The sequence below is a fragment of the Homalodisca vitripennis genome, chromosome 4 (genome assembly GCF_021130785.1).
Source record: "Homalodisca vitripennis isolate AUS2020 chromosome 4, UT_GWSS_2.1, whole genome shotgun sequence".
Taxonomy (NCBI): domain Eukaryota; kingdom Metazoa; phylum Arthropoda; class Insecta; order Hemiptera; family Cicadellidae; genus Homalodisca; species Homalodisca vitripennis.
In genome coordinates this window covers 75,441,926-75,458,010 of record NC_060210.1, presented here as the reverse complement: position 1 = coordinate 75,458,010, position 16,085 = coordinate 75,441,926, and the positions used below count along the sequence as shown (strand labels likewise).

Below are 16,085 nucleotides of genomic sequence, written 5' to 3'. Positions count from 1 at the left end.
GTTAGTTTGGTTATTTAAACACATATGTGAAAGAAACGCCCAAATACAAAATAATTTAATCGTAAAAAGTGAGGGCTCTGTGGTGTAATGGTAGCACATTCACCCGGCAAGTGAGAGATCCGGGTTCGAGTCCCGGCGGAGCAAGTACTTTTTGTGATTCAATGTTTATTGAAATTATATATATATATATATATATATATATATATTTACATTAAATTTATATTATATGTTATAGTATATTTATATTAAATTATATTATGAAATAATTGCATTAAATGATATAGAGTAATTTTTGGTCACTTTACAATGCCCTTTATACAACTGTATAAAATTATTAAATAATTAAACAAGTAGAATAATTCATATAAAATATTACAAAACAATGAAACCATCTTTACACTTGTAAATTCATACAAAAATAACCAGACATTTAGCACACATCTTTTGAAGGTTTCTCCATTTCTTTTAGTGTTCACTGCTATAAATGACTGCTATTCTTTAGACTCTTACAATCCGAGAAGCAATTCTCTTATATTTAAAATCAACAACTTAACAAACGAAAAATGATTATCATTGTGTTATTATTGACTGTATGTCATAGAAATCTAAATAAATGAATACAAGAGTATGAAACTGAAATGAATATTTGCACATAAGTTTCACATTAATGCTTGTGTAAATTAAGTGGCCACCTTAGATAAGAGGGGGTTGCTATTTGAGTATTACAAGGATCCCATTAGGGCCTTGGATAATCTAAACTGTCCCAGCGGACGTGGCGCGTGACCCCTCTCACGCTCTCGCTCACTCAGTCTCTCTCTCTCTCTCTCTCTCTCTCTCTCTCTCTCTCTCTCTCTCTCTCTCTCTCTCTCTCTCTCTCTCTCCTCTCTCCTCTCTCTCTCTCTCTCTCTCTCTCTCTCTCTCTCTCTCTCCCTCTCTCTCTCCTCTCTCTCCCTCTCTCTCCCTCTCTCCTCTCTCTCTCTCTCTCCCTCTCTCCCTCTCTCCCTCTCTCCCTCTCTCCTCCCTCCCTCCCTCCCTCCCTCCCTCCCTCCCTCCCTCCCTCTCTCTCTCTCTCTCTCTCTCTCATCAATAATTGTATTTAAATGATGAATCAAAATGATAATGAAAAAAGTTTTTTTGATTTAAGAGAAACTTTTAAAGAGAATAAAAATTATTTGAAGATATGCCAAAGTCGGGTATATATCAGAATGTTTTGAAATTATTGGAAATTTGTTGCCTATTTATAGCAACGTAGTCATGATAGGTGATTTCAATATAGATTTGTGTACTGATAGGTATTTTAATGATAAAAATCAACTGCTGGCTATAGTTCGTAACTTGAATCTTAGTGTATTACCATTGAAACCGACTTATCATAGGCCTGATACCGAGTCTTGGTTAGATTAAATGATTGTTAGTGATGAAAATAGAGTTAAACAATTTGGACAAATATCAGTATCTGGTTTATCATATCATGATTTTATATATTTAGAATTCAATGTTAAAAATAAAATAAATACTGATAAGGGTAAAATTAAGATAAGAGATTTTAGAAATATAAACCTAGATGCTTTGAAGAATGAGTGTTTGAGTTTAAAGTGGGATGAGCTATATAATAGTGATTCAATTGATAATAAGGTAGCTATTTTAGAAAGTTATTTATCTGCGTTGTTCAATAAATATGTAATAGAGCGTAATGTTTCTAAAAAGAGAGACCCGTGTCCTTGGATTACGGGAGAAATTAGAAATATGATGAAAGAAAGAGACGTTATTTATAGGCGTTATGTTAAGACTAAAGACCTAGGTGTATGGGAAAGTTATAAAACTCTTAGAAATAGAGTAAAGACAGTGTTAAGAGATGCAAGAAATAGGCATTTTGAATTGTTCTTTCAAAAAGATAACTCCAGTAAAGATGTATGGAAGGTGCTTAGGAAACAGGGAGCTGGAAAGGAGAAAAAAGGACTAACGGAACCAATTGTACCTTTGAATAATTTGAATGATTTTTTGTGTGGTATAAATAATGAAATCAGTAATGATTTGGTTCAACAATATAAGAACATGTATAATGAGCCATCTGGGATATTTAGCTTTAAGGATGTTAATTGTGATTTAATGTTTAAAATGTTAAATAGTATATCTTCAAATGCTGTAGGAAACGATGAAATTGAAATAAAGTTTATCAAGTTAATTTTTAATGAAATTAAGGAGGTTTTATGCCATGTTTATAATTTTTCTATAATTAACTCAGTTTATCCTAGCCAATGGAAAAAATCAGTTATATTACCTTTGCCAAAAATATCTAGCCCTTCTGAGTGTAAGCACTATAGGTCGATAAATATACTGTGTGTGTTCGGAAAGGTTTTAGATAAGTTAGTGCATAGTCAAATATGTGAATACATTGATGAGAAAGATATTTTGTGTAAATACCAGTCAGGGTATAGAAAACACTTCAGCACTCAAACTGCTTTAATTCGTATTACAGATGATTTAAGATATGCAATGGATAAGAGACTTGTAACTATTTTAATGTTTTTAGACTTCAGTCGTGCATTTGACTGTGTTAATCACAAGCTTCTTTTGTCTATTTTAGAGTCTTATAATTTTAGTTCAAATGTTGTTCGATGGTTTAGTTCCTATTTAGACAATAGATTGCAGCGCATTAAAACCGTAGGAGGCTTGTTTTCAGATTGGAAAGTTAACCTTTCCGGTGTACCTCAGGGTTCCACTCTGTCTGCGTTGTTGTTTTCATTGTATATTAACAGAATAATAGAATCCATTACATTTAGTAAAATCCATATATATGCTGATGATGTACAGTTGTATTTGCAGACTAGTATAAAGGATATTAACATAGCTATCACTAATTTAAATGCTGACTTGGAAAACCTTGTTAAGTGGTGCACAAACCATGGATTAGGCTTAAATGTATTGAAATGCAAACCTATGATTGTGGGCACTTCTCGCTTACTTTCTAGCATAGAGCATCATACTGTGTTACCTATAAAAATAAATAGTACAGTTTTAGAATTTGAAAAATCTGTTGTTAACTTAGGGATAAGAATTACTCAAAATTTATCGTGGTCGGAACAAGTGGATTACATACATAGGAAAGTTTATCAATGTTTGTACCAGTTAAGACGATTGAATTTTAAACCAACTTTTATGATTAAAAAAATGTTAGTTACTACTTTAATTTTTCCTTATTTTGATTACGCTAATATAGCCTATTGTGACTTAAATGAAACATTAACAACTAAGCTACAAAGAGCACAAAATGCGTGTATTAGGTATATGTATAATTTGCGATTAGATGACCATGTAACTAGATTCTACAAGGAACTAAGACTATTAAAAGTTAAAGAAAAAAGGGTGTATAGTGTTTTGAATCTGTGCAAGAAATTGTTAGTCAATAGAAAGCCAGAGTATTTATATGAAGTTTATAAAAGGTTAGGAGAAGGGCACCAACGGGAAACTAGATATGGTGAAGTAGTGTTGAGAGTTCCAATTCATAGAACATTAATTTATAATAGGTCTTTTCATGTATTATCAGTTCGGCTTATGAATTCTTTAGACAATTATGTTAAGGATGCTCCTAGTGTCAATATTTTTGCCAAAAGGTTAAAAGAGGTATTGCTAAGAAGATATTAATAGACTATTAAAATGTACTTAGAAAAGATGTGATGTTTGTATAAATGGAGATTAATCGAGATAAAACATATTCTACAGTGTGTATCTTAATTGAAGTTTGGAGAGATAAAAATAATAATATTTATATTTATAATTAGCGATTTCACAAATCTTGTTAGTTAATGAAAGTAATAGGTAAAATACTTTAATAATGTAATCGTAAATTGTGTGTTATTCTTAGTTATTAGAAATTATATTATTAATACTATTTGTGTAATATAACCCTCAACTAATGTAAAAAGAATTGTAAATCTTTGAGCCTGTCCTGGTGGAAGAGTGGGCCTTTGGCCCAAACCAGGGCAGGATAAATAAAACCATTGTCATTGTCATTGTCTCTCTCTCTCTCTCTCTCTCTCTCTCTCTCTCTCTCTCTCTCTCCTCTCTCTCTCTCTCTCTCTCTCTCTCCCTCCCTCTCTTTGTTAACACTCCCGTTTACCCATTACAGTGTGAACATTAACAGTGTTACGGGAGTGTGAGGGGGTACTTTAAATACGTGATGGAATATTCACTAATAATGTAAAATCATGTATTCAACAACAACTTTAATAAAAAAACATGAATCCAACTAACGAATTAGATGTTGATGAGAAATATAACAGCACTGTTTAGGTTTTGCAAACATACTTTATTATTGTGTATAAACTGCACACAGTGTCTTTCATGTAATTATACGGTTAAAGCAGCTAAATATGGAATTTATTTATATTATATTTTGGGACTAAGCTTATTTTAATAATTTTGCTACGATTCAGTATGTTTATTAAAAAAATTAGCTAACGCCCTCTATTGCAGTTTAGTTAAAAAATTGCAGTTTAATTTCCTCTATGAAAAGTCTCATACCGAATCATCCGTAGGCTACTGTCCAATTTTATGATGCTTACAAAAGTGGGAGACTTCAGTATCTATGCATTATCACGTAATTTAAAATAATTAATCTTTCCCAGGAGGGTTCATTTCTGGCTGGTTTATACTTTCCAGTTGAACCTTCAATGGGTACAACAAAAGCGACTTGTCTTAAATTTGGGGAACCCTATAAATGTTCAGTAGCGGCACATCTCTAACAGCTAATGATGAGATATTGAAGTGCAAGTCTAGTCGTAAATTTAGTCTATTACAGATGATGACCGTTGGAGTTAGTGGGGCTCCTTAAGTGTTAAAGACAGTTGCTAGCTTATACACACGGACGTGCTAACCTTGCCTGCTTTGACTGGAGATACTGGTACATATCTTCTGACCTCCCTTTCTTCAAGGTGACATGATATGAGATATAATGCCTGCAATCCTTCCTCATAGATCTCAACAGGAGGCGTCCCCTACCTGCAACCATACTCGTCCTGAATATCCTATCACTCTGGAAGCTGCGCAAAGGTCCTTTTAGGAAGAAATGCTATAAGAATCTTCTTAGCTTCTTGTCCTAAGACAACAAAACAAAGTAATGAAATCACAGACTAGAACACACACATACAACTTGGGAACTATATTAATCTTCCATGCAACTCGTTGTACAACGAACTTTTCGTCTGTAGTTGTATAGTCATATTGACATAAGAAGCTATGTTCCTGCAGAGAGTCATACTAGTATACCTTATTAGATGTTTTCGTGTGAAAGAATACTCAATATCTTAAAGTGTTCGGAATTTACTCTTAATCAGAATTATTGGGTCCCATTAGAATTATAGTGACTAAAGAATTAGTGACAGATAGTGGCATTTCAAAATGAAAGACCAATCTCTGAAAGACTTTAATGTAAAATAAGCAGCCTAGTTAGCTCGAGAAGTAAGATAAACAAGACACGTCAAATTGAATAAACGGAGAGCTCTGTCAGAGCCGTGTTGGCTCCGAGTCTTATTACAGCGTCTGACGTCATGTTAAACACCAACTCCTTGTTTACTTCTTGTAGTTTACTTCCTCTTACACACATACATGTGCAGATCCATAACATATATTCATAGACAGGGCCGGATTTACCAGTTTGCCGCCTATAGGCTTAAGATAATTTGCCGCCCCAAAAAGGGGAGCACACCCCCCCCCCCGCCAAAAGTGGGTCCGGCGGTCCGGCCCCCCCCCCGGGAAAATTTGCATTTTTCAGGAACAAAATAGTAATTTGGATAGCGTTTTTAAAGCATTTCTGTTTTAATGTATTATAAATTTTTTTAATGTTTAGTGAAATAACGGGGAAATATCGCGACGCGGTGGTTAGGTTAGGTTATTTCACGTTATTTACCGACCGAGAAACACAAGATAACGTGAAATAACCTAACCTAACGCCGCGGCACGATGTTTTAGCTTGATCAACAATCGATATGTTCGTATTCGATTGTGCCGGTGGAACTATATGGAACTGCAGCCCAAATAACACACATTTTAGAAAATGTGTATTTTTTGCAGACTTACACTTACTTGGAATGTTGTTAAATATTTTCAAATCTTGGAAAATTGTTTAATTTAAATCAATCAAATGGTTTTGCAAGGTGAAATTAAAGTTGACAAAATTATTTGAATAACTGGTTTATTATAAGCATGAGTTGAAATATTTAAAAATAACGTTTGTACATTCTAATACAAGTTCATTGTGTGATTAACAGAACTAATTTATTGTATATACAGTAGGCTATTTACATTTTACAGAGCTTTCTTACGAGCCTTTTTAATTGAGAACTCTTTAATTAAATCTTCATAAGAGAGCTTCTTTGTTAAATTTGCTTCTATACATAGGAGGGAAAGTGAATTGAGCCTGTTTTCAGAAATGCTTGTCCGTTAGTAGTTTTTAACTCTTCGAAGGCAGGAAAAGCTACGTTCTCCCGCGCAATTAGTTGCAGGTATGCACAAACTAATTCGTACTGCTATGTCCAAGTTAGGGTAAACATCATGCAACGAGTTCTTTCTCAAAAAGGTAAAAATTCCTTCCAACGTTTTATCTGAGGGATTGTCCATTCCCACCGCACAGTGTTTTTGGAAGTGAATGCACTCTTCAATAAAAGCGGAATCTAAGTCATTTTGATAAATTTGATGAAGTTTCGTTGCCTTGTTTCTTAGTTCCTCTTCTGTGATGTTGGAAGTAGAATTTATCTACAAAGTCACTATAGGCCACTTTTCTTCTCTTAAATTCACAAATAAAGGAATCTAGAATTGGAAGAAATGTGTTAATTCTCAAGTCATCTCTGCCAGTCAGGTTGACTTCTTCACTCCGGGTTTCGTCTGGCCAGACTTTTCGCTTGGTTTGTCTGCTTGTGTCTTTTTCGTATGAATCGTATGTTTCAGTTTTGGTTATCTTCATACCCAATTCCTCGAAATAAGAAAAGTTGTTTCTTTCTGACACAAAATATTCCTCTAGAGAACCATACAAATCCCTGACTAACAAAACGTCAACGGTTCCACTTTGTATAGTTTTACTGACTTTGTGAATTCTATGGAGGGCAGTGCTCCAGAAGCATACCATAAATGCAGTCTCAAAACGTTCTAGATTCCGAGCGATTCCTTGAGCCTCACATCTGGTTGTAGCCTTTTCTGTTGGGTCTTTTGAAATTGTTGTCAAAGCCTTGTACACTTCGTCCCAAGACTCTCGCAAGCTCTGACATGCATCATCCCTAGCCGACCATCGTGTAGGACACACCCTTTTTATAGTCTTATTATTCTGATAAGAATCTTCCATTACACCTATCAGGCACTCCCATCGTTTTGTAGAAGATGTAAAAAACACATAAAGTTCTTGAAGCAACATGAAGAATCTGCACGCTTCTTCACAAGATTCAGCAGCAGATGATCCGACCAGATTTAAAGAATGAGCCGCACACGGGATGAATAGAGCTAAAGGACTTTTGCTCTTTATCTTTGCCTGAAGACCATTGTAAGTCCCCGACATATTTGAGGCATTATCGTACGATTGGCCTCGGCAGTCATCAATGTTTATTTCCAGATTTCCTAGTTCTCTCATCACACTTTTAAACATACCCTCTGCGGTATGTCCAACTGACGGGATGAAGGTAAGAAATCGTTCACAGGGTACACCGTCATTTAAAACATACCTGACTGCAAGAACCAACTGGTCTACATGAGACATGTCTGGGGTTGAATCAACTATGAGAGAAAAATATTTTGACTGTTTCAATTCTTCACAAATTTCTTGTCTTACATTTTGAGCCATTAATTCAATGACTTCTTCACACGTTTGGGAAGAGAGATAGTTTGTATGACCACTTCCACAATTACCATATTTTTCAATGTGAGTAGCTAAAAAAGGGTCGAATTTGGAGATAAGCTCTAAAGCCATAAGAAAATTTCCATTTCTGTTTGATCCAAAGATTTCATCATCGCCTCTTAATGCAAGGCCTCTTGATGTCTAGGCCTTAATGGCCGCTATAACCCTGGCCAAAACCTTTTTCCAATAATTGGTTTCTTTGTCTAGCTACTCAGTTAACATACTGCCAACACGTTTCAGAGCAATTTCTCGTGATTTAGAGTAATGATTGGCGACTTGTGAATTGGTGAGTTTTCGTGATGACTGGCCCGACTTTCACCATTTTTCCAGTCGTTGAATCCGTCTTTACAATCAAACTGGGATTTCTCTTTGAAATTGAATGCCAAACAAGGGCCACAATAAACAGAACCCTTGCTTTTTGAGAATACCATCCACTTTCTGTCCTGAACCTCTCCATTTTTCAATGTTCGTTGAAACAGAGATTTGGATAAATATCGTTTTTGATCCTTGTATTCTCTGACGCTGTTTGAGAAATCCAGGTCGATATTTTGTTTGAACCCACTTTTTGCGATTGAATCTCGAGTTGCATCATTCAAAACCCAGAAAGCTGGATCTTCGCTGGAACAGCAGGGTGACAGCAGCTCCAACGAAAGGCTTTCAGTGGCGATCTCGTGAGGTATGATGATGTCTTCGTTTAAACTTGCTAGATTAGCTGGTGGATTTGAGCAGCTTGGCCCAGCTGAAACATTGTCGTCCAGCTGGCCGGCCGTCTCGTCAACGGAATCGTCAAGTGCAGGTCCTTCAAGTACTGGTGCAATCTCTTGTTCTCCTGGCGTCTTAAAGAACAAATCTAGCCTTTTGGTTTGTTTCAATACACGTTCTTGTTCTTCGAGTTTCTTCTTCGCCCGTTTCTTGTACTCCGCACCGCTAAGCCTCTTCCGTCCATCACTCATTGTAGTTGTAGAGAAGCTAGTAGTAGCCTAAAATATAAAACTCTACGTTAGAACCGAATAGTCAGTTATTTGGGAGCGTAATCTGCGTAACTGCCATCCTAGGGGTCCTGGAGAAAACGAGATTTGAAAGCTCTTTTTATATGGGAAGAAGGAAGAAGGTCTGGAGGGCACACATATACCAGCCAAAAGGGGATCTGGAAAAATGTTGGACTTTTTTCTGTGAGAACGCAAGCAAATACATTGCATTACTTACATGAATTTTTACGAGATTTTTTCAATTTCTTTGAGTTTCACTCGCCAAAAAATTTTATTTTGTCTTAATAATGAGTTTTAGAGTACTTCTGTTCTTACTTATCTAAAACATATGTTAAATATGCCAAAATATCTGTAGTTTAAACAATTTCCCCTTAAAACTACCAAGTAACACTCATGATTTAGGGTACCTACCTAACATTCCATGATGTAGAGAGTAACACTCATGAGGTTTATAAGGAGTAATAAGTACAAGAGCAGCGGTAATAAGCAAGTAAAGTAATTATCCTAAATTTTAATTGGTTCATTGATAACACATACGACAATTGAGTATATTTTATTAAGGGGGTGCTCTAACACGCCGCTGACCATGAAAACAGGGCGTGGAATTCAAATGATCACTGCTCACAGAATTAAGTTATCCTAAATTTTAGAGTATTGGTGTATTCCTCAAATGGTGATCTAGGATTGCCGTTTTTTAAATGTTGAAAATATTAAATAATATAGTGTAGGGGACTTGGCAAAAAGTCCAAAAATTAGTGATTTTTAACCGCCCGTTGAAGGCTAAACAGATTTGTTGAGAGGAAATTAAAAAATCGAGAACCCTAGATTGATTAGTTGTCAATAGATTTCCGTAAAAAAAATATTACTTTTTATGAGCACATTTTGTGAGCACTGTTGGAATATGATCATTTGAATTCGACAAGCCTGCAAGCGTGAAATTAACATTGCGCTTATGGGAGCCGACCGGCCAAAGGTTGCTAAAACCGCAATGGTGAATCGCCCCCTTAAAATTAAAGTTATTAAAAATTGTATATATTGGGACCTCGAAAGGACAGTTGATTTGACAACGACCCACATGTTATTGCAATGGTTACTTGTTAGCTAAAATTGTCCATTCACTCCACTCTTACATCTAAGTCTCATTCAGATTCAATCATACTTACAATTGATTGTTGACTTTAACATTGAACTAGCTGAATACAACGAGTCAACGACTTATATAACACCGTAACCGTGCCGCCGTGTGCACAACACTAACATCAACCACCAACTGACAGCGCAGTGTAGTCACTGTAGACTGTAGTGTAGTGTAATCTGGGGATGTGTGAGTCGTGAGTCAGAGGGTGCGTCTGTCGGTCCGTGACAGCGTCAGGTGACTATCAGCTGAGCGCCAGTGATGGAGAGGTGGGGAGGGGACGTGTGTCCCCCTGTTCCCCGACATTAATATTTTTATGTTAAAGTTATATCATATTTTTGTACCATTTTTGTACCTTTTTGTAATACCAATAAATAATTTTGTACCACAATAGTTTATTAATAAAGTACTATGTATAAACCGGGGAACAGGTGGACACTTGCACCCGACATCAACATTTTTTTGTTAAAGTTACATCATATTTTTCTACCGTTTTTGTACCATTTTGTAACATCAACTAATAATTATGTACCACATAAGTTTATTAATAAAGTGCAATATATAACCGGGGAATAGGTGAACACTTGCACCCGACATTAACCCGCGGGAACTCTCGCTATTAGGTCGAACCTAACATTTTTAGTTGTTGTTAAAGAAATATTTTAATGTTCGTTGTATGAGCTTTAGGTTATAAATAAGCTATCTATAGAGTATATTTGGCAGCTTTCCCTTTTTTTCAAGTATCTGTAATGAGGGAGGGGAGTGGCAGGTGTGAGGAATGTCTGGGCCCACGCCTTTGTTAGTTTGCCCCTAACTATGCAAGCGACCCCGTCAGTGTCTGTGTTTAGTCGACCCTAACGGCGCGAGTGATCACGGCACATTCCATTCTAGTTTTATTATTGACTGTGGTTTTAGTGTTTGGTTGTGTTGGGGTTTTTGTTAGTGGATTTTCACTCGTAAGCTCCATTTCTCATATGTTTAGTGGTGGAGAGAACAAATGACAACGAAATTCGGTGCTGGCTTGAAGAACATGATGTAAGTGAGGGTAATATGTCTTTTCAAGGACATTTATCAGATACCGATAATGAGAGTGAACATGACATTGATGACATGCACACAGAACAGTCTGATGATGACACCGTTGATGAACAAATAAATATTGTACAATCAATTTATGTAGATATAACACTGTGCAACCAGGGCCTTCTACACAAAAAGGTTCTAAACAGCCCATTGAACGGTTTCTGCACTTTACACATCTAAAGACGGAGTTAATAACTGGAATGTTCACAAGCTACAAATAACGAAAAGGACAAGACAAAATATTTTAAAGAAAATCCCTTCTGTTAATCGTTCATTAGAGAATTGAACCACCCAGTTGATTGTTGAAAGATATTTTTCCCTAACGACATGATATCAGACATTGCACGTTATACAAACCAGCAGTTACAAGAAATGCGTCCAAATTACACAAGAGCGCTAGGCTGTAACAACACTGATTTAGTAGAATTTCAAGCATTTATTGCGCTCTTATATCTTATAGGAGTGAAAAAACTAACCACTTGAACACTTATGAACTTTGGTCCAATGATGGAACGGGACCTGAGATCAATGCAGCAACTATATCCAAGAGACGGTTATTACAGGCTATTAGATTTGACGACAAACTTACACGATCTCAAAGAAAGAAAGTTGACAATGCTGCTCCAATGCGCGAGGTCTTTCAACGGTTTATAAGTTTGTGTAAACTAAGTTATAATGTGGGGGAATTAGTAACTCTAGATGAAATGTTGGAAGGTTTTCGAGGCCGGTGTAAATTTCGGCAGTATATACCGAATAAGGCGGCGAGATATGGAATCAAAATCTACGCACTTGTAGATGCAAAAACATTTTTTACTTCTAACATGGAACTCTATGGTGGAAATCAACCCCAGGTCCCTTTGCTACATCTAACGATGCTACAAGTGTGGTTCTAAGGATGATAAACCCATTGATAACAGTGGGATAAACGTAACTATCGAAAACTATTTCACGAGTGTCCCATTATTGAATGACCTTTACCCTAATCACAGAATTACTGTCGTTGTTACTATTCGAAAGAATAACTCGGAACTTCCTCAAGAACTCTTGGCCATAAAGGACAGGCAAAGGTGCAACTCAATGTTTGCGTTTGGAAAACCACCAAATAGATGTACCATTGTATCCTACTTACCAAATAAGAAAACCAAGAAGAATGTTCTTCTTGAATCGACAATGCATAACGATGATGAGACACTGAAGATGCTGCAAAACCCACCATTATAACATGACTAAAGGTGGGGTGGATGTGGTTGACAGACTCAAAAGTGAGTATAGTGTAACTTGCTAGCGAATTAGAAATAGATGGCCGTTAACTGTGCTTGGTGGACTACTCAATGTTGGGGCAATAAATGCACAAATAATATATAAGACTAATACAGGTGAGCTCAAACTGCGAAGGGTATTTTTGTCTGAATTAGCAAAAGATCTAATAAAACCAGGCATGACAAGACGAGGATCCATTGAAACCTTGCCTACTCACCTTCGAGGAACGATAAGATGTATAATATATATATATATTATATATATATATATATATATATATATAAAATATATATATAATATAATATATATATATATATATATTATAATATAATAATATATAACAATAATATAATTATGTTTTAATGAAAGTTATAAATATAGTTTGAAACTTATAGATTAATATCCCTAACTACAATTTGTAACTTATAGGTAAATATTAATAAATACAATTTAAAACTTATAGGTAAATATTACTAAATAGGCTGTTTAATGAACGTCTTTTAAGTCTTTTTGCCCCTCCTACGCCTTAGTTTCACTAATTATTAAGGTTTTTTACTCACAATAACATGCACTACATCCAATGTTAGTTGGATAAATTAATGTCTTTAAACTTAAATTAATATTGATTATTATTTTTTGCGTATTTTCGTTAATGGGTGCCTTTGTCCAGCGGCACGTGACGTCAGCCGTCTTGGGCCTTGGTTGGAATTGGCCTTGCAATATTCATACAGTTGTGTTGAAGTATGTGGATATCGATATATTACATATCTCCATTACCTCCTTTTTGTGAAGTATAGAGCAAGTTCTATGTCGCTTTTTAGATTTTACTAGGGATATATCTACTACTATATAAAAATGGATAGCTAAATGTGTAGGTAAGAGTTAATCACGAGATCGGCTGGACCTATTTGACTAATTATGTTTTTATAATATTCGCTGCAGTCCGAGAATGGTTTAGAACAAAAGAGAAGCTAAAAAATTGCCCAAAATATTGAAGAATTGATGAAAAAAGTTAAAATATTTACGAAACGTAATCTAAAGTGAATTAAAAATTAACAGCTATTATCATTTTCATATGAAGTTCTACAATTAGGCTGAAACGTTGGTTTACATTTAAATATAATAAAATATTATTTTTAGATATTTTCTAGACGGTGAAATAAAAGCTGTTTCACCCACCTCGAGGATAAAAATAGAATATTTTCCAGTAACCATCACAGGAGTGTTGAGTAGGCGTTTAATAGTAGCTTATATGCTCATGGCATCTCTGTTATTGAGTGCGAAACCGCGGGTAACATGTTCAGTGAAATTGTTTACATCAATAGTGGAGTACACCAAGGGTCAGTTTTAGGAACAATTCTTTTTTTAATTTACATGAATGATCTTTGTAATTCAATTTGAAATGAAAAATCATCATCTTCTGCAGACGCGACAGCTTTTTGTTACGTAAAAATAGGTGGATTTAAATAGAGCAAGTCATGAATTCAGACATGAACGCCATTATATGCTGGTTTACAACAAAAAAATTTTTAATATTGCAGAAGGAACCTCTCAACGCAGGCGTTGACTTTGAGGCCCTATGTTTTTTTACGTAAATCTATATCGGATACGTATTATACGTATATGCATTTATACTAGAATTAGTGTATTGCATTAATTTACACTTGCATATAGTTTTTTCTGTTTTTATTTATGGTAGTTTTTATATTTTACTGTTTCATTCCAGTATTAAGTTTAACACTAATTTTAAATTATTGTTTTGGCCTCTGTTTTTGTTAAGTTTGTATCAGGCTATTGTACTTGTGGTGGATTGTAAACACTTTAGGAAAATAAATAAATAAATTCTATTCTATTCTATTTAGTTGCCCTCACATAAATTTTCCTAACGGCTATACATAAAACCTACTGATTAAAAAGAAAGTTTTAAACATGTCTGGTACTATCTACTCGTCTACAAGTTGTTCTTTCTTTAAAAAAATTAAAATGTTAAAAATGTGTTATTTTTAAACATCCTTTAAGTCAACAATTATTAATAAATTTATTGGAACTGTCCTTGTACAATAGGCCTAGTATATAATTTACTAATTGTTTAGCTTACTAATTTTGTAAAACTTGACTATCTATCACATTGATGTACAAAGTTAAAACTACGTAAGTCAATTGGCATACTACTTACAAGTATAATTGGCTTTCGAAGCTTATTTTTGCTTATAAAGGTTTAACGCGGCCGGCGAGTGATCTTTTTATAGCTCAGTTCCTATTTGAATTGGATACAATGCTTTTACTAGGGCCTGTGGTTTTTCCGCTGCCTTCAAAAGCCCCCGAGATAATAAAACAAACTTCGGCACCTGAAAAGGCGGCCCTTGCCAACCCTCACACGTGCAGCCCGGCCTACTTGTCATCACTGTGCTGATGACTCACATAGGGGTCAGCAAAACTGATATTTTCCATCATTGATATTTAGGTTAATATTTTTATAATTTTTGAAATCTACATGCTATTTCAAGGAAAGAAGATTCCCAACACTAAATGACTACGACATTCCTGACGTATCATAGAAATAAAGGGGTTAATGATCAATTCAACTGAGTAATATCAGATACTTATACTTTATTAAAGTATAAGTAACTTTACTTATTTATTTTATTTATATCATATTTATTTACTTAATAATAAAGTAAACAAATAATATATACTACCATTTACACCTAATAGCGAGAGGTCCCGCGGGTTAATGTCGGGTGCAAGTGTTTACCTATTCCCCGGTTATATATTGTATTTTATTAATAAACTATTGTGGTACAAAATTATTTATTGGTATTACAAAAAGGTACAAAAATGGTACAAAAATATGATATAACTTTGACATAAAAATATTGATGTCGGGTGCAAGTGTCCACCTGTTCCCCGGTTTATACATAGTGCTTTATTAATAAACTATTGTGGTACAAAATTATTTATTGGTATTACAAAAAGGTACAAAAATGGTACAAAAATATGATATAACTTTGACATAAAAATATTGATGTCGGGTGCAAGTGTCCACCTGTTCCCCGGTTTATACATATTGCTTTATTAATAAACTATTGTGGTACAAAATTATTTATTGGTATTACAAAAAGGTACAAAAATGGTACAAAAATATGATATAACTTTAACATAAAAATATTGATGTCGGGGAACAGGGGGACACACGTGGGGAGGGGCAGGGGAGCGGAGAGCTGTCGCGCCAGCCACCCAGGGCTGCCGGCTGCCAGGGGGTGTTGCCAATGTAAATCGGCAGATCGCCGCTCGTTGCGCGAAGGAACAAGGCGTTCGTACATATTTTGTAGTAATACATACAACGAAATAGGAAATTAAAGTGTATGTGTTTCCTAAAAGCTCTATTTATATAACACAAACTTAAACTCGTATAAGGAAAATAATATTGTATTTTCACAAATATTTCATTTTAATATTTTAATTTTTTTTTCAAATCTGCCGCCCCTTAATTTTGCCGCTCTAGGCTGCAGCCTACTTAGCCTATTTAGAAATACAGAGACCTGTTCATAGACAGCAGTTAACGCTATGGTTAACATCAACCTCAGTTTTGCAACCTGTATTTCAATTTTGTTACAAAGTAGTACATAATCCTAACATACATACGTAAATTACAGAATTAAAACGGTAAAAATAAAAGAAACATAGTTTATTTGATCTGTATCAATAATATATAGCAATTATTTAATAATAAACA

The 16,085-nt window shown here is 35.0% G+C and overlaps 2 protein-coding genes across 2 annotated transcripts; both read right to left on the bottom strand.

Moving 5' to 3' along the window:
- Nucleotides 1–6,676: 6,676 nt before the first annotated feature.
- LOC124361064 (zinc finger MYM-type protein 1-like) lies at nt 6,677–7,744 on the bottom strand. The gene has a single exon (XM_046815098.1). It carries the CDS (start codon nt 7,742–7,744, stop codon nt 6,677–6,679), a length of 1,068 nt encoding a protein of 355 aa, XP_046671054.1.
- Nucleotides 7,745–8,118: 374 nt separating this feature from the next.
- On the bottom strand, nt 8,119–8,835 carry LOC124361063 (zinc finger MYM-type protein 5-like). Its single transcript, XM_046815097.1, has one exon. The coding sequence runs from the start codon at nt 8,833–8,835 to the stop codon at nt 8,119–8,121; it is 717 nt and encodes a 238-aa protein (XP_046671053.1).
- Nucleotides 8,836–16,085: the final 7,250 nt, after the last annotated feature.

What these genes read in the sequence shown, in the direction of transcription:
- LOC124361064 (XM_046815098.1), bottom strand. Translation starts at nt 7,744, where the DNA reads ATGTCTCATGTAGACCAGTTGGTTCTTGCAGTCAGGTATGTTTTAAAT.
- LOC124361063 (XM_046815097.1), bottom strand. Translation starts at nt 8,835, where the DNA reads ATGAGTGATGGACGGAAGAGGCTTAGCGGTGCGGAGTACAAGAAACGG.